Source organism: Xiphophorus couchianus, chromosome 18, assembly GCF_001444195.1.
Source record: "Xiphophorus couchianus chromosome 18, X_couchianus-1.0, whole genome shotgun sequence".
Classification (NCBI taxonomy): domain Eukaryota; kingdom Metazoa; phylum Chordata; class Actinopteri; order Cyprinodontiformes; family Poeciliidae; genus Xiphophorus; species Xiphophorus couchianus.
The window spans coordinates 3,435,978-3,453,226 of record NC_040245.1 but is presented as its reverse complement, the minus strand read 5'-3'; the positions used below and the strand labels follow the sequence as shown (position 1 = coordinate 3,453,226).

Below are 17,249 nucleotides of genomic sequence, written 5' to 3'. Positions count from 1 at the left end.
GTTTCAACAAAGCAAATAAAAGCAGATTTGAGTGCACTAAGGTGTACTTTACAGTATAAGTCAATGAGTCGTTACCATGACAACAGAAGGAAAGCAGAAAGTTTGGAAAAGATTATCAATTTGTGTTGTAATTAGATTTCAATTAGAATTCTATTAGATTTTTGCCCTGATTTACGTTATTCATTCTAGAATTGTGGTCGGGTGGGCCGCACAAAGTCAATCCTGGGGCTACAAATGGCCCCCGAACCGCAGCTTGAACACCAAAGTTCTCCACCAGTGACCCATTAATTAAGTGAACACAAACAGCAGACACGCAGTATCCTTTTTTTTTATTACATCAGTTACCGAGGCGACAGCTCCGCCATCCCGACTGCAACAGATCAGAAAATATTCGTATTTTTCATGATTTTAGAGGCTGTACAAATGGCACACACAAGCTTGATTGTTTCGGAGTTTCATCACAAACGACTGAGCCTTTAAATAGCAGAATAGAACAAATTATCTGCATAACAAAAGTTAAAAATTAAACAGTGGAGTCATAAACAAGTTGGATGCTTTTAGCGTTTGATTCAGCAACCCGGGTGCAAACTGGAAGACAAACCTGTTCCTTGTGTCGCTATCTGCAGGCTAAAGGCAGAAATATCACATGCATTTGAAAATAATAAAAAGTAAAACGAAGCTTTAAAAAGTGTTTTCACACATTAAATGCCACAAATTGATGCTCAACTCTATTCTTCAGTAGCTGCGTTTCCATTACAAACATGTCCAAAACTTCGTCAACATTTTGCTAATGTCGAAAAAAACGCAATTTTAGAAAAGAAAATCACACGTAAATATCTTTGTCTACGTGACAAATCATTAAAAAAACATGCCACGCTATTATCCTCCTACCACTTCCTGCTTTCTTCTTCGTGGTTTACTCCGGTGGCAACATGCGGTTGTGGATCACATGACTCGTGTGAAGTGAGAAAAGTGTTTCCACTGCAGTTTTGCGAAATAAGCAGAAAGAAACACACATCCTAGCGCCAAAACTTTATTTTTAAAACAAAAATCAAGTTTTTTCGACATTCATTTCCATTAAACTAGTTATCTGATTAAGCTAATTTGTTTTCAAAACTTCAAAGTGTATGTCATCAATGGAAACGCAGCTGGAGCTAGTTAGTGCGGCATTTTCTCAACTGTGGACGAATCCAGAAGATGGAGATCAGCAGTTCCTGTTGCGTTTAAGGAACAATGAGAACAGGGGAAAGTTGTCAATCAGTGCGTTTGCATAAGTTTTACCAGCTTCCACAAAGGATCCAGCCGCCATGTTGCTACAGGAACCGATTTAATATGTAATGTTTTTATCATGGCAAGAAAAACCTTTAATCTGGAGGGAATTCTTTGAAAACTATTTGAGTTATACCCAAAACGTCAGATCTGATTTTGTTAATTATCTAATGATGTATATAGCAATTTATTTATTTCCACTGGGAGAAAATACAAAAAAGTAAATGAAAAATTTATAAAATATACATTTATATTTATTCCTTAATTATTTTATTATTTTTAAATTTAATTTATGAAAAAGAAAAATGTATATAATTATTTTTTTCCTTTTTTAAATTAAATTTAAAAATAACTAATGAAAAAAAACATGCATATATATATGTTTTTTCATTATTTTTAAAAAATTAATTTATCTTTTAAACTAATTCATGTATTTTCTCCCACTGATGTTGCAGTTTGTGATAAAACAATAAAACATTTTTAAAAAGTAGCAACATCTCCAATAAAGAGGTTTTGTTAACGATAATTTAGAACCATAATGGAGAAAATCCCATTTGATTTATTGGGATGTAATTTTGTTAATATTTCTGCCCGTCTGTTTTCTCAACATGGTGGCGAGCGCCGTGGGTCTGCTGGGGTCAACAGGTCAACCTCAGGATGAGGAACAAGATGGCGGATGGAGGGAAACAAACACGCTCCGCCCGTCTACGTCGTTTCTGGAGCAGCGGCCGCTCCGTTTTCCGGAGAGCGTCTCTCAGTCCTCTGTGTGTAAATTAACCGGAGTGCAAACAAGGGAAACATGATCCTTAAACGCGCGCCGCAGCGTCACGCCACGACGTTTCTGTTGTAGTCGTAGGACAGCCGGCGCTTGGCGGCTGCGTGCTGATTGGCCGAGGAGAGGCCGGGGGACAGGCGGCGGTTCGTCGACCAGGAAGTAGATCTGCTTTCCTGGGAAGACGTCGACCAAAAGAAGGAAACGGATCAACTTATTTACAGACATTTCATTGGTTAGATTACATTATTACTGCTGCTACTAATAATCAGTTACTCAGTACTTAAGTAGACTTTTTACCAAATAGTTTTTTACTCGACTATTTTCTTGCTACTCTTTATTGAGTGTAATTTTTTGGAGACTCTGCTGATCTCTAGTAATAATAATTATATTAAATAATTATATGGAAACCTTAATTTAATAGTTTAACATTTATTTACCTGTATAGTTCAGTAAAAAGTAATTTCTCATTAGATTTAATTATGAATATGCAGAGGTGGGTAAAAACTAATTACATTTATTAAACTAATGACGCAGCGATCATTTTACTCACAGGAAGCGGCGGCTGCAGCTGCAGGGTTTGGACGACCAGGTTCTGAGACGCGCTGCTGGATTTCTTGTGGCTCTGGTCGATCATTTTGTTCAGATCATGGAAAGAGTCCAAAAGCCTTCAGAGAAAAAAACGACGACAACATGCAGAGGAAACGGACAGAATTACAATGTTTACCTGTAAAATAATCTAAAATATGCTTTAGAGAGATGATAACATGCAAATAAAATTCAAATTAATAATTTAATTGATTATTCCACCTTAAAAACTAATGTTATAAACACTCCAATCATAATTATGACAGAAATCAAATAATGTCATAAAGCAGTTCATACGGTTCACCACTTGGGGGCGACATTCTGTTTCCTTTTCCACATAGCTTAACTGATTTCCATGTAAAACTCTTATTTTCTCGTATAAATGCTGCCCCCTGTTGGAACCAGGAAGCATAGCACATTGACTGGTCTGAATGTTTTCATCAAACTACATTTAAACGACCAATTTTTTAAAATTAAATTGAAGAATTTTAAGTGGGAATGCTCCATTACACAAAAATTGATTGTTGAAATCATAAAATATAAACTGTTTATAATGTAACTATATAAAAGAAAGCATATATTTGTAAAACCAAATCAACAACTAATTCAAATAATTGCATGGTTCTAAATATACGTTTAATATGGAAAAAAAAACCAACAACATTTTAGTTCATTAGCATTACAGTGTAGAAAAGAGACATATTTAAACAGCAATCAAACTTTCACCTTAATTTATTTTTTTATATAAAGGTTTCAGTTTATGTTCATGACAATAACTAATTTATTAGAAATGTATGAAAAGGAAATTTATATTTTAGTCATCTTTTTTTTCCATAGAAATACAAAATTAACATTTTTCTTTACTTTTGACAAGGACTGCTAATATATTAGCCTTAGCATTGGTACTGAATGGTTCTTTTAGTGCATCAACCTGATAAGTAAAACTAGACCGATTATTAACAGGCAATTTTTATGTCAATGTTGTTGCTGTTTATGGAGGGCGTGGGGGGCGGTTAGTTATGTGCAGTTTTTAGCATGGCTAGCTAAAAAGGTAGCTGGGCTAGCCTTAAATGACCAATAACAAACATTAGTTCTGCTAATGCCAAAGTGCTACATTAGCAAGGTGTTTAGCAGAAGCTAATACCAAGGCGCTAACTTCAATTCAAAATCCATCTGCCCTTAAATGTCTCATTTATTTTGACATTAAGAGATGATACCGGTCTAAATCTTCATATCGGTGCATTCCTACTTTCATCAAAGCTGCTTTGATTCACTGCTTTTTGTCTGCTGGAAACTCTGAATCAGCTCAGCTGTAAGTTTAGCATCACATCCCAGGTGGGATGAATGGCCCACCCTTGATCCTGTCTGGCTTGGCCGCGGAGGAGCTGCGTCAGCGTGGGCACGGCTTCCAGGTCACAGGGGACACCAGGGGAAACACTGGGCAGCGAGGGGAAGGCTTCAGCAAAGACTGCCACCTGCAGGAGAAACAAAAAAACCTCAGAGGTTAGAGACAAAATATGAAAAACAATCCAGAGAGAAAGAACCGAACCTGTACTGCAAACACACAAAATCCAACTATTCTTGTTCTAGTTTTAAGCAAACATCTTAGTACACTTGAAATAACACTAAATTAATTTATAAGTAACTTTTTTTAGCAAGATATAGAAACTTGTTTTACGTCAATAATTCCTTAATATTAATGAAAAAATTCTAGTTCCACTAGAATCTTCGCCGTTACCTAGCAACCCCAGCCAAGCCAAGCCCGTTACCTAGCAACCTAGTTCCAATTCAACTGGCAGATTATTTCACTTACAAGTTGGGAAGAATGTTTAGTAATAAGTGAAATATTCTGTCAGTGGAAGTAGAACTTTTTCATTAATATTAAGGAATTATTTACTTAAAACAAACTCCTATGTCTGGCTGGAAAGTTACTTGTAAGTTAGTTTTGTCTTATTTAAAGCTTACTAGGATATTTGCTCTAGATATAAATACTTAATTATAGTTTGTGTTTAAAACATGTGGTTAAAGAATGACTTTTTCTACCCAAAGACATTTTACTTGTAGATTTTGTTCCTAAAAAGGTTTCTATAAAGTGTTTAATTCTGAGATTTTAGCTATTCTTTAAAACTAATTTGTTATTAAAATGAATACTTCGAAACCTTTGGTGTTTCATGCTACAAATAACTTTGGCATTTTCTGTTTAGTTTCCAGTGCAAATATCTTAGACTTGAAATAGACAAAACTAACTTATACGTAACGTTTCAGCAAGATAAAGGATCTAGTTTTAAATCAATAATTCCTTAAAAGTGATGAAAAGGTTCTACTTCCCCTGGAAGATTATTTCACCCATAAAAATACATTTTTCCCTCAAGTCTTTTCATATTAAAGAATTATTGACTTTAAATAAGCTCCAATATCTGGGTGCAAAGTTACTTGTAAGTTAGTTTTGTCTTAATTCAAGAAGACATTTGCACAAGAAACCAAACCAAAAATACTTTGTAATATTTTGTGTTTTTGCAGTGTAAGGGTCATGTAAAGTAGAAAGTAATGCAAACATTTCATATGTAATAAAAAGAGAGACTCTTCCTGGCGGTTTGAAGCATTTAATTTGAAGCTGGCTCGCCCTCCTCTGTGGACAAGGCTCATTTTTCATCTGCATCTTTTTCCGTGTGTTTACTGTCCACAGAGACTTTCCCCCGCAGCTTCGTCTTCCATCTTTTATGACTGCTCCAAATGTTGCTGCACAACATCCAGACTCGTTTCTAACTGAAAATCACGTGACGAGCGACGCTGCCGTGGTAACGGGAGGGATGAAACGTTAAACTAGCTCAGAACTGAGATCACCCAACTTTTTTTATTATTGGGATAAACAATAATATTGTTGTTTCTTTGAGACAATTATTGACTAATTTATTGATGGGTTCGCCCTCTCAGACCAATAAACTTTCATTTAGTAAAAAACATCGAACACCCGAACTGTGAGATATCTAAAGAGCCAAAATAAAAAAATGGCGACCAAAGAAAATGGAAATAAAAACCACACAAAACAAAAACCATAAATAAATAGATCAATCAGAATGAAAATGATCAAGCTCATTTTAATTGATCAGGTGATTAATGAATTACTAAATTAGTGTATGATGATTTCAATAATCAATTAATCCCAATTAATGGTATTTTTGAGTGTATATTCTACTAAACTGCTAACTTAATTAATGAGTGTCACAATAATTGATTAATCACGATTACACAATTAATCAATACAATCACAATTAAAAGTTTTGAATGTATACTCTAGTTAATGATTAATCAATTACTAAATTGATTATTTCAACTATTGACTAATCACGATTAATCAGGATTAATGGTCTTTTGGGGCCTGTAGAGTCTAGTTAACAACTAATTGACTAGTAAATCAGTTGACAATTACTTCAATAATCGATTAATCACAATTAATTATTATAAATCATGACTAATGGTGTTTTTGATGGCATTAGTTAAAGGTTTATAATGTAGTGTTTGATATCTTTTTAAATGGAACCCTCTTGGCTTCATTTGAGCCAATGTTTGAGTCTCTCTGACGAAAACAGAGGTCACTAGAGTTTGTTAAATTAAAAAATAACACACATTTCCCATTTCTAAACTAGGTAGATTTATTTTAGCCCAGTGATATCCAGGGACATATCAGTTAACAACTGAAATACTCAACAAACTCAAAAGATTCAGAAAATGAATAACATATACCTATACTGTCTGTCTAACTTGAATCAGTGCTGGTTAAAGAGACTCAAACCTTGATGTAACTGAAAGCAAAGAGTGGACCAAAAAATGGTCTGGCCCATCGACTACTGGTCTAGCCAAAGTTTTGAAGCCAGAGTCGTACCAGGCTGTGATTGGTTGGCGGTCCATCTCTCCTCGCCTCCACGGCGTTGGCCGGCCACCATCGCTCCACGCCATCTCCACTCTCACCTGTCGGCTCCTGAGGGAAGGCCGTCCAGGTGTCGTCTCCACCTGCTGTTTGATGACACAAACAGGCAATTTATACACTTAATTCACAGGTTTAACAGCTGAAATTGGTTCCGGATGACTCAGTCGAATCGTTTTCTCATTGTGTTTCATGCCGCCTGTTCCTTTTCCCCTCACAGCCACATTTGGCTGAGTTTTTCCTCTGACTTTCCCCCCTGGCTCAGACGAGGCATGAAGAATCCACCCGACACTTGCTCTGTGTGAATGTTTCTCCCTCTCTCACTGCCCAATAACCTGAGGCTAACAGGAGCTTAGAGTCACTTTTTCTCCTACCAGCCCAACTCTGAAAGATTAATAGCATGTAGTGAGAGGGAGTAGTCGGCCAAAAATCCAGGTCAGGACAGACTAAAATAATTTATCCACCCTGCAAGTGCTTTCTAAAGAAAGGCATTACCTATATGTATAGAAGAATATTTAGAATATTTTTAAATTATGATCTTGTTAGGCTACAAACCAGAGAAAAAAATTATCGATCGAATCACGATTAATTGAAAAGTCGTAACTGTCTTAAAAACTTGTATTCTGTTGTATCAAGAGAAACGACCGTCTTTCAAAAACACGAAGGGCTACTTTTACTTTCCGTTTTTGTTTATAAAATGCTGAATTAAAAAACTAAAACGCTACATTTGAACATGTTTTTCAGCTGCATTAAATATTTACTGAAACAAAAAATAACGGTTTTCCGTCATAAAGCACATCTTAATGACTGTTATTAAAGTAGAAAATTTACCTTAAGGAGTTTGTAGAATGTCATTTTAAAACAGAACCGCTTAAAATTCATCTTAAATCGCACACCGGACTCCGTTTGGACCGTTTCTCTTTTCTGCTCTGGTTTAACCGCCGCCATCTTTAATTGCTGTATCAACGCTCCGCTTAAGGAGGATAATCAGCGGCGCCCCCAGCTGGATGGCGGCCGAACTACAACACTTAAAAAAAAAAAAGAGCTAAGCAGACGCTATCAGATTGGGACTCATTTTAATCTAATAAATTATTATCCGACAATTAATCTTAAATTGATTTATTCGTTTAACTGTATCCTACACCGATTCAGGCAAAACGTCTCCAACTACTGACCAATTGTGCATTATTTTCCGTTATTTCAACCAGTTCAGAGGTCATCTGTTTATCTGTGTTTTTCTCCTATGAAGCCACTAAAGTCACCATTAACTATCTTTTTCTTCTACATAGAAAAGTACTCCTAGATTCAGGTTTCTATGTACTTTTGTTGTGTTTACTCACAATAAACAGCTCTGTGCTGCATTGTTAGGAATAATTTGGTGTATTTGACTTTTTTTAAAATTGAAGCAAAATTAATCAACTGAATTCAGCTGAAATAAGGGCTGCAACCAAACTTTATTTCAGTTATTGATTTATTGGATAAATAAATTTGAACATTCTCCAGATTTTTTTTTAAATTTAACCAGAAGCTAATTTATAAAGGAACAATAACACAAAATTACAATGGTAATAATATTAAACCTTATTCTTAATATAATATGGCATAATAACCTTATTTTAATGATAAGGTTATTATTATGACCCAATTTAAAGGTTATTTAGATACTGAAAGAATCGAGTCTCTAGTACTGATGCACTAATGCAACATTAATACACACTGAGGTGACAATAAGATCTATTCAATCTAATTCTATGCGTTGTGCCTTATTATTTATTTTACATTATATTTAGAGTTCCTAATTGCACTTCTGAATAAAACATGTTTATTTTTTACATGTTTCACCAACGTAGTCAACCTATTGTTTTTGTTTCTTTGTTATTTATGTTGCATTGGCTGTTTTACTCCCAACTGCACTGACAGAGCAAATTAAAGTTATTTACCTTTTTGCATGTTTGACCAAGTTTGTGAAGCCAATGGTGTATTTACGTGTGCTGGAGCGGCAAAGATATGAGATAAGTTTGTAATTCTGTACATTTATGTTTGCATAAAAAAAAAACATGTTAAGTATATTCAGCTGCTTACTTAAAATGTCCTGTATGCTAAAACTCAGATGTCGGTATTTGGAAATTAAAAAAGGTTTATAGTTACAGCCAGAAACTAGGCTAAAAGATTTTGTGTTTTTGCAGTGCGCTGCATTCCTGAGGGATCAGAAAAGGTTCAAATGGCTCCTAATACTCTGCACAAGTGTTGCTGGAGTTTTGGTCAGGAGGTGGGCTTGACAACTTCGACTCTTTGTTTTTGGATTTAAAAAGAAATGAGGATGAAAAAAAAAACACAGGAGAAAAAGAGTGAGAATGATAAAATAATAAAGTTAGGGACTCACCAATTCTCGCTCTGCTCCCAGAAGGTTCCGAGGCGGACATGTTGACCCCGTGGCTCCAGGCCAGGTCTCCCTCCGCCTGCATGAAGACCCCGAACTCATCCTCCTCTTCCTCCTCAGTGGAGGAGACCCTCACCTCCTCTGCCTTCTCCTCCAGCTCTCCACTTGGACTCCTTCTCTGTTTTTGGCCGTCTTTCTCCTCCTCCTCCTCTTCCTCCCCACTGGTCGCCATGGAAGCCAGAGAAGGGGCAGGATTAGAGGAGGCATTAAAAACCAAGGTTGATGCGTTTTCCTCTTCATCCTCCAGCTTCCTGCAGGCGCACTCATCCTTGACTTTCTCTGATTTCTCAGAAATCGAGAGATTTTTCTGTCTGACAGGCGAACAGAAAACCTCTTCCTCCTCCTGAAAATTGTTGTTTTCTTCACGTTTTTGGAAAATATGAGGTTCTCTGGTTTCCTCATCGCTGCCAATATTTGTTTCCTCTTCATGTTCAACTTTACGTTGGTTTTGGTGATCCAAGTTTATACAGACCTGGATTACGTCCTGATCAGCACCCCCTACAGGAAAGGAGGACTCCAGTTCTGCTTCGTTTTGTTTGGATTTACAGCCAGAAATGGGGGGATTTTGCCTCTCCTGAAGTCTTTCGGATCCTTTCTCTCCATCAACAGCCGAGTCGTTTTTGGAGTCCAACTCCTCTGCTTCCTTCCCGTCCAGGTCCAGCTCAGTCGCCGTTCTTCTTGTCGGACTTTCGGCTACCTCTCGATCATCCCGGCTGTTTTTTCGAGTGCGAGTTTCGGGTGGAACATCGAATCGCTCCGACTGCTTTCCTTCAGCCGTTTTGCAGCTCCTTTCCCGGCCGATGCCGGACTTCCTCCACCTCCGGCCGGACCGCACCCTGACCCGGTTCGCTGCTGCCTCTGTCGGCGGCGGCTCCGCACTTCCTCCTCCTAATCCTTCTCGCTTTCCTCTCAACCACTGTCCGACCGTGCTGGAAGTCGAACCGGAACCGGGCTTGGCGGTTGAGTATAAACAGCTCCCCTTCTCCGTCCGGAGGAACAGGCATTGCGTTTGCGTCTTCCCGCCACCTTCCGACGTCTTCAACGTGGCGACCGTTACCAGCGCGCCGATCCCGGCCTGCCGGGCGTCGACGCCCAGCGGCAAACCATATCCGCTCAGGTACACGTCGGCAGGCCTCGGGCAGGACGTCGACGTCCCTTTACCTCCCAGCGGCGGGGCAGTCGGCGGTTTACCTCCACCGAGCAGACCTCCGGCTTTGCGGCGGTTCCTGGAGCACAGCGCCCAGGCTCGGAGGCCGCGGATCAGCGGCAGGTCTCCCAGGCCCAGCTCGACTCGGCTGGGGAAGGGCAGCGAGGTTCTGGAGCACCTCTGGAGCATCTCCCGGGGGCAGTCCGACATGCCCAGGCAGGGGTAGTTGTTGTTGTTGTTCTGCTGAAGCATGGCGCCTGTTGTTGGCCTCATCTAAGTTTTATGGTTGTTTCCTCACACCAGCCTGTTTAGTTCGTTTTAATCAGTTCTTTTGCTTAGAAAGTTCGGTTCGGTCGTCTGATGCGGACCACAAAAAGCGAACCTAAAAACCTCCTCGGTTTGGTTGGACGCGTTTGAATGCATATATGAACACCAAGCGGACGGAAGGCCGCTCCAAAAGCAGGAAGTGGAAAACAGTGCAGGGCATTCTGGGTACTCTTGTTCGTTTCAACCAAAACAAACAAGAATGTAGCGCTAGCGGGTAAAATGGCTTGTGGTATTTTCCTAAAGACAAAAGAGAAATCCTACAACTGCTAAAATGTGAAACTTCTCCGTTTTTGTTTACACTTTGTGAAGGACGCTCCTCTTCAAAGGTTTTTGTGTCGTTTCTTTCAGTCGTTCTTGGTGCAGCGCCCCCACAGGCGAGGAGGGGAACAAGTTTTTCAACTAATTTGGCTTGTTTGACTCAGTGCTGTGATTTTCAGGTTGAGCTGAATTCTCATTTGTGAGAAGAAACGCTGCCAGACTCAGTAATCTAATCTCAATTCAAAGCACGGCAGCTCCAATAATTCAGACAAAGCACCCTGTGCGTGACGAAACGTCCCTTTTGGAAACTCCGACAACAATAAAACCAAAACAATGAGCTGATCTTTTTAATCTTGCATCTTGGCAGTTCCCTCTGATGGTGGAAAAGCTCCAGTCGCTGAGTAAACGCAGAGGAACAAGCAGGTTACGTGTCCTGCTGTCTCCGCTGATGAGAGTGGAGGTAATGAGGATTTTGTTTTCTTCCACGCCGGTGCGCCGTGACGCTGTTTTCTGACCTCTCTGTCAGCTGGACTCGCGTCTCTCAGGGCCGATCGGGCAGTGAAAGCAACGAGGCTGCAGAGGAACGGGACAAAGCGAAGACAGTTAAGCCTCTCAAAGGAGAAATAAATGTATATCAAGAACAAGAAGGACATTTCGAGATTAAATTGAGTCTTATTTACAGACTGGTTTACTAGAATTTACAGAATGTAACAAAATGTAATTTGGTTTCACTTTCATTTTTGCCAAAAGCTGACATATTATCATAAATTAACAAAACTGGATAATTTCTGTTTGTTTTTCTACCAAAAACTGGATGATAAAATTCTTCAGTCTGGTGTTTTGGTCTCAATTAACCTTTTTTTGGAAGGGTAATTTTGTCTGGAAACTTCATACTTCGTTTATTTGTTGTTTTATTTATTTTGAGTATTTAAAATGTCTTCCAGTCACAGTGTTAAAAATTCATTAGCAATTAAAGTTGATTGATCTTTGAGAATGTGTTCACTATTAATATTGCAACAATATTATCATTTGCCACAACAAAGCTAATGCTATGTTGCTAACATCATTTCAAATTGAAGTTATGTTTATGTTCTATAATGTCTGAATAATGTATTTGTTTATATTATGTTTGATATTGTCTCTGTTTTATTTTGGTCCTATATGTTTCTTGTGTGTAAAAATGTTAGGAAAAAAATAGAAAGAGAACCTGAGAAGAGGAAATGGAACTGCTAATTAAACATTCCTCACCCACTTCAAAATAAAAGCATACGCCGCTAGCTAATTGAAGATTTATTAGCAGCCGAAAACCAAAACTCCAACACAAATGTCAAACTTCTTCCAACGGAAAGTTTACAAAACTTAAGAATTGATGTGGAAAATTTTAGAGGAAGCTAAGTGTGCTAAACCTTTTAAAAGTTAGCATAAATTTAAGAGGAAAAATTAACTTTTGTATTAGCTTATTAGCATACCCACTTACCCACTACTGGAAAGTGGGTAAACTTACCAGTAGTGGGTAAGTGTACTGACTTCTGGGTTTCAATGTGTGTTTGAAAGAACATTTTTAAGCCTGTAGTTGTGGATTTGAGGCAACACACTTATTTTAAGGAAGCTAAGTGTGCTACATGTTTTCAAAGTTAGCAAAAAGCAATAAACCAAAAATTAGCTTTTCTATTAGCGAGTACCTGGAACTCGCAACCTTCCGATTGCAAGACGACTATGACAAGTTTAACACCACCCATCTCTGACTAACTTCCCTGTCCATGTTAAACACATTCCCATAGCATGATGCTGCCACCACCATGTTTCACTATGTCTGTTCAGGTCACCATTTCCCAGCCACTCACAGCGTTTTGCATGAAGGAGAAAAAGTAACATTTTGGTCCTATCTGGACCTTTGAACTTTGGTTCAGCCATTCCAAATCTTGGAATATTGTTTTAGAACCACAACTTTCTTAATTAAAAATTCCTGCAAGAATGTTATATTTATATTTCTACGAATATAATGAAATTTTAAGCTACTTCACAATTACTTTATTATGTAATATCCGAATTAAAATACCATGAATTTTAATCAGGGTTCCACAAAATGTGGAAAACTTCGGTGGTTCTGTTCCGGGTCGTAACAAAGAAGCTTTAATTAGGTTTTAATTGACACTTTGCGCATCCTGGTGCCACTTAGATCAGACGTGACATCAGCAGACGCGTTAAATCCAGATTTTATAACATGCACCATCGGGGACAAAGGCAGGTGTTGGCCACGTATCAGACCAACAGCAAGTGTGTTAAGATGAGCCACCAGTAAAACCAGTAGCTTCGCCACCAGAACATCCAGAACGGAAGGTTCCCCCAAAGCGGATTTTAGTTTCTTACCTGATCAGATGTTCGGGATTTTAGTTCATTAGCATTTATTCAAGGTCCTTCCACATCTTCATTGTTTACAGAGGAAGCTGGTGGAACATCCTGAACTGGGATCGCATCATTTCCAGTCGGCCTGCGCCACAGAATCAGTCAAATCAGCGTCCGGTCCGATCCGTCAGAGAGCGGGGTAACCACACACCCAGGACCCGTTACTCCGGCTCCTGCGCCGCGCCTCATTCGCTGCGGCTCTGCGGGGCGCATCGACGCATCTTTCCGCAGTCAGTCCGCCAGTCGCCTCCGGTGCGCTCAGCCAGCCGGATGACGGAGAGCGCGTTGGACCTGCAGCCCACTCACCGATGGGAGGAGAGATGCGAGCCACGCAGAGGCAGGGAGAGGTGAGGCCAGCGGAAGTGTATGGCGGGTTGTTAATGCCACGCGGAAGTGGAGGCTTTTTATATTTTACTTCAAATGGGCGATCGCAGCTGGAATATACAACGGCGTGTTATAGGGACATTAAAACAGAGGAAGTCAGTACGTGTGCGCCAAAATCTAGAGATTAATCTCAGAATGTTTGTAATAATAATAATAAATTCACAAGAAGTTGATATTAATCTAAAACAAATTCTAGGAAAAAAACATACAATTTTCTAACATTACATGGTTAAGAACTTGAAAACTTTCCAAAAGTTGCATTTTTTAAAAAAGAGGAAATTTCTGAGTATCGTGAGTCAAAAACCTTCAAACTTTTCAAACTCAGAAATTTGAGGGTTTTTTTTTTTAAACTCAGAAATGTCAGTTTTAAATGGGAAAAAAAATTAGATAAAGAACAACTCTGAACTTTTGAAATTAATCTAAAAAAACTTGGAAATTTAAGAATTTGAAAAGTTATAATTGGAAAAAAAATCCTCAGAAATCTTGATATTAATCTCAGATTGTTTGAGACAAAATGTGGACATTTCTGAGGGAGAAATAAAAAGACTTCACAAATGTAACTCATCCCCCCAGTGTATTATGTTATATTTTTGGAGATGCCAGTTATATTTCCAATCAAAAACAAACTTCATCGCTGAAAGAAAATAATTTTAAATGTAAATTTGCCATTACGAATAATTCTAAACTAAACATCTGTCAGAAAGTACAATACGCTTGTGACCTAAAAGTCACAATTAAAATAGGTTATACTCTAACTTTCCCAAAATATTTGATCACAAAGTGTTAATTTTAAATCAAAAACAGGTAAAATAAAAAACAATCTTGAGTTTTCCATATGAAAGTGCAGCTGGTGACACTGCAGAGACAAATCTTTTCATTTCCCTCCTGACTGTGGCACTGTTTGCTCCTCATAGATCAGTTTTTATCCTCCTCAGACACACATTGCGGAGATACGTTTTCACTGCGTCATCGCTGAAGACGAGCTGCAAAACACACACACCGCCGGAAGACGTCATGCATCCGTGTGTAGTTTTCCATGATGGGCTTCACAGATTTTTATCTGACTCTTCATTCATTCAGGCACAGCTAAAAAAAAATCAGGTGGAAGTCACTAATTTCAGAAAATAAAACATAAAATATCAGAGTGAAATACTGCAAGTTATTTCTTTTAATTTTGATTAATATGGTTTTTAAATAGTAACCCCAACAAAAAATATTCTGTTTCAGAAAGTTAGAATATAGTATATCAATGAGATATATTGATATATTATTGATAAAATATATCAATATTATATATATAAATAAAACTGAAACTGTCATTTCTATGCCTCCTTTTGCATGAATTACTGCATCGATGTGGCGTAGCCTGGATGGCAGTACATGCATCCTTTATGGCAAGCCGTTTTAACATAAAATCAGCTTCACTAATTACATTCCCGATATCTAAATTGGTTTTTGACTAAACGTAAGAGTTGTGGCATTTCTGAATTTTCAGATGGAATAAAATCTGTTTTAATGGAAGCTTAAATGTTTCTTCCTCTAAAACGTTGGCTTTGTTCCCCTTACAGTAATTGCTCACCAAGAAGATTGCAATAAAAAAAACCAACAACAAAAAGAGTGAATAGTATTTTATTGTTGTCTTTCCAATGCAGCTCTGGCACAACACTTAGTTCTGAAAGTCTTAAAATCCAAAAGAAAATGTGATCACCTCATTCATCCAAAAAGGTAAAACCATCTGTACACATACAGTTGAGCCCACGCAATGTTATCTTGACTTAACTTTGCTTTTCAAAAAACATTTTTTCACCTGCTAGACGTTTCTTCCTTTCAGTTACCAAAGGAAAACTAAACAATCAAATGAAAAGCACAAATTTTCTCTCAGATGCTTTAAATATTTTGCAGCTGACATTTTGAATATCCCTTTCTCAGATTTTAAGCAGTATTTCCTCATTTCAGAAATGAAAATGGTCAATATATTGATTTACTGGCAGACACAGTTTTACAAAAGGTAACAGTTAAAGGCACTTCTTATATTATTATGTAGCAGTCACCACACAAAACACATTATGCTACACTTGGGCTTCTGAGTAAATTAAAGCTTGCCACTCCTTAATTAGTTTCATTGTAGCAGCCAAAAAATTTATAATAATTTAAAATTTACAGTTATTTTTGTGTTTAAGTCTTTGAATTAAATCCCTTAATTTCCCATCGTCTCATTTTCATGTTTTTGCAAAAATAAAATCTCCATCATGAAACTGTTGAATAACTTCCAGGCGATGCAAAGTGAAAATATAAACAGGCTAGCAGCATGTTGACCTAAATGTTTGAGAGAATCTGCCACTATAAGGTCAGAGGTCACAGAGCAGAAGAGTCCAGAGCGTCCTGCGTACACACAGCGGTAAACTCTGGGACGTAGCACCAACTAAATGCCTTCAGTACAAGTCTTACGTAGAAAATAACAGCCTATCATCTGTATAACCTCACACTTTTCCTGCAACACCAACAAAAGAGGTCATTAGATTAAAAACAAAACAGAAAAACCCCCAACTCTGCTGAATATGAAAATAATTAAATTTTGCTTTGAAGGGACAACGCTTAAAAAAAAACTAAAAAAAAGAAAAACGCTATAATATAGATATTTACATAAATCTATCCAGTATGTTTTTTGATTGATCAGCATAAATGATTCTAAGTTTCTTGAAAAAAAATCTGGTACAATGTGTAGTTCTCATGTGACGTTGCACTTCCGGGAACTTTGTAGCTGACAGCCATCTTGGTAGGTAACGTATCCAACTGTCATGACAGTTGCTATGACAACAACAAACAAGCCACAAGCTTAGAACTAGCTCTCACCTCATTCCTCTCTAACTTATAAAAATATAAGAACATTAAAACAATTATTCGAGTAACCTACTCTCTTTCTGTTGGTCTCGAAGCCATGGTTCACCTATGCTTTGCGCTGGACTTGCCTACCAAGATGGAGGATCGGTGGCGCGGCTCACTTCTGGTTCAGACTTGTTGGAACTACATCGACTCTGCTGGTGAGTGTAAAGTTATTCGTTTAACTTTGAATAAACAAAAATAAATAATTGATGGAGTGTTGATATTTAGTGTGTTTATCAAAACTGAACAAAACTGGATAAATAATTAGGACAAACCTAACAAAACTAAATGAACAACAAAAATAGTCAAAGGAAAAATACAAAGCCAGTATATATTACTCTTTAGTTGTAATACTGATAGTAACGCTGGTTGATAAAAAGACCTTGTATTTAATCACAATCATGCCTAACCTGATAAAATATAAAAGATGAACTTTAATTTTTCCCTCTCATTAACATAACACTGCAACCTCATCAGTCTAAAAAAAACACAAAAACAAAGAAAACCAAAAGTTATTTAAGATATCAATACAGCATTCTCAGTAGTTAAAAGTCTGACACTTGGTGAGTAGTTACTGAGGATTCGCCGGTCCGAGTCTCAGTGGTAAGCAGGTGTCTGGTGATTCTCGTCGTCTTGGTGACCGTTGTGACGGTTCCCTCCTCTGTGGAAGAGACTTGGTGCTCTTCGGACATTTGCTGGCTGGCGAAGTCGAGTCCCGAGGTGTGGAGACAGAAGGATCCGGAGACGTCCACCTCCCCTCCCAGCTCGCCCCTGCGCTGGGCCTGAGGGGAACCCTCTGGGGTTATCTGGAGGAAGCCTGGGGTCAGGAAACAGGGACAGATGCAAGAGG

The 17,249-nt window shown here is 38.1% G+C and overlaps 2 protein-coding genes and 1 long non-coding RNA gene across 4 annotated transcripts in view; all 3 read right to left on the bottom strand.

The window, feature by feature from the left end:
• Positions 1-310: 310 nt before the first annotated feature.
• On the bottom strand, positions 311-1,541 carry LOC114133553 (uncharacterized). Its single transcript, XR_003593208.1, has 2 exons — positions 828-1,541; positions 311-474 (listed from the first exon to the last, which is right to left on the bottom strand). It is a non-coding gene; the product is annotated as an uncharacterized LOC114133553 (long non-coding RNA).
• A 267-nt stretch (positions 1,542-1,808) lies between these two features.
• On the bottom strand, positions 1,809-13,488 carry LOC114133500 (uncharacterized). 2 transcript variants are annotated; one of them, XM_027999474.1, is made up of 6 exons: positions 13,097-13,486; positions 8,938-11,299; positions 6,513-6,643; positions 3,983-4,104; positions 2,595-2,709; positions 1,809-2,217 (listed from the first exon to the last, which is right to left on the bottom strand). In XM_027999474.1, the coding sequence occupies exons 2-6, from the start codon at positions 10,412-10,414 to the stop codon at positions 2,095-2,097; spliced, it is 1,968 nt and encodes a 655-aa protein (XP_027855275.1). In that variant the 5' UTR covers positions 10,415-11,299; positions 13,097-13,486; the 3' UTR covers positions 1,809-2,094. The 2 variants fall into 2 exon arrangements, 1 of the variants encoding a protein (XP_027855275.1); XR_003593190.1 differs by lacking the exon at positions 1,809-2,217 and having other exon boundaries at positions 3,879-4,104; positions 13,097-13,488.
• Positions 13,489-15,129: 1,641 nt separating this feature from the next.
• prx (periaxin) overlaps positions 15,130-17,249 on the bottom strand; it is a gene marked incomplete at its 5' end in the record, with an annotated part of 28,710 nt that continues 26,590 nt past the window's right edge. Inside the window, one exon of the mRNA XM_028045704.1 lies at positions 15,130-17,216. Within this exon, the coding sequence (XP_027901505.1) occupies positions 16,945-17,216 (272 nt within the window). The remainder of the gene's footprint in view (positions 17,217-17,249) is intronic.

Excerpts from the sequence above, each read along its gene's own strand:
- LOC114133500 (XM_027999474.1), bottom strand. The coding sequence starts at position 10,414 with ATGAGGCCAACAACAGGCGCCATGCTTCAGCAGAACAACAACAACAAC. Across the intron at positions 4,105-6,512 it reads CGCCAACCAATCACAGCCTG|GTGGCAGTCTTTGCTGAAGC; the intron begins GTACGACTCTGG and ends TTTCTCCTGCAG. Across the intron at positions 2,218-2,594 it reads AGCTGCAGCCGCCGCTTCCT|GAAAGCAGATCTACTTCCTG; the intron begins GTGAGTAAAATG and ends ACGTCTTCCCAG.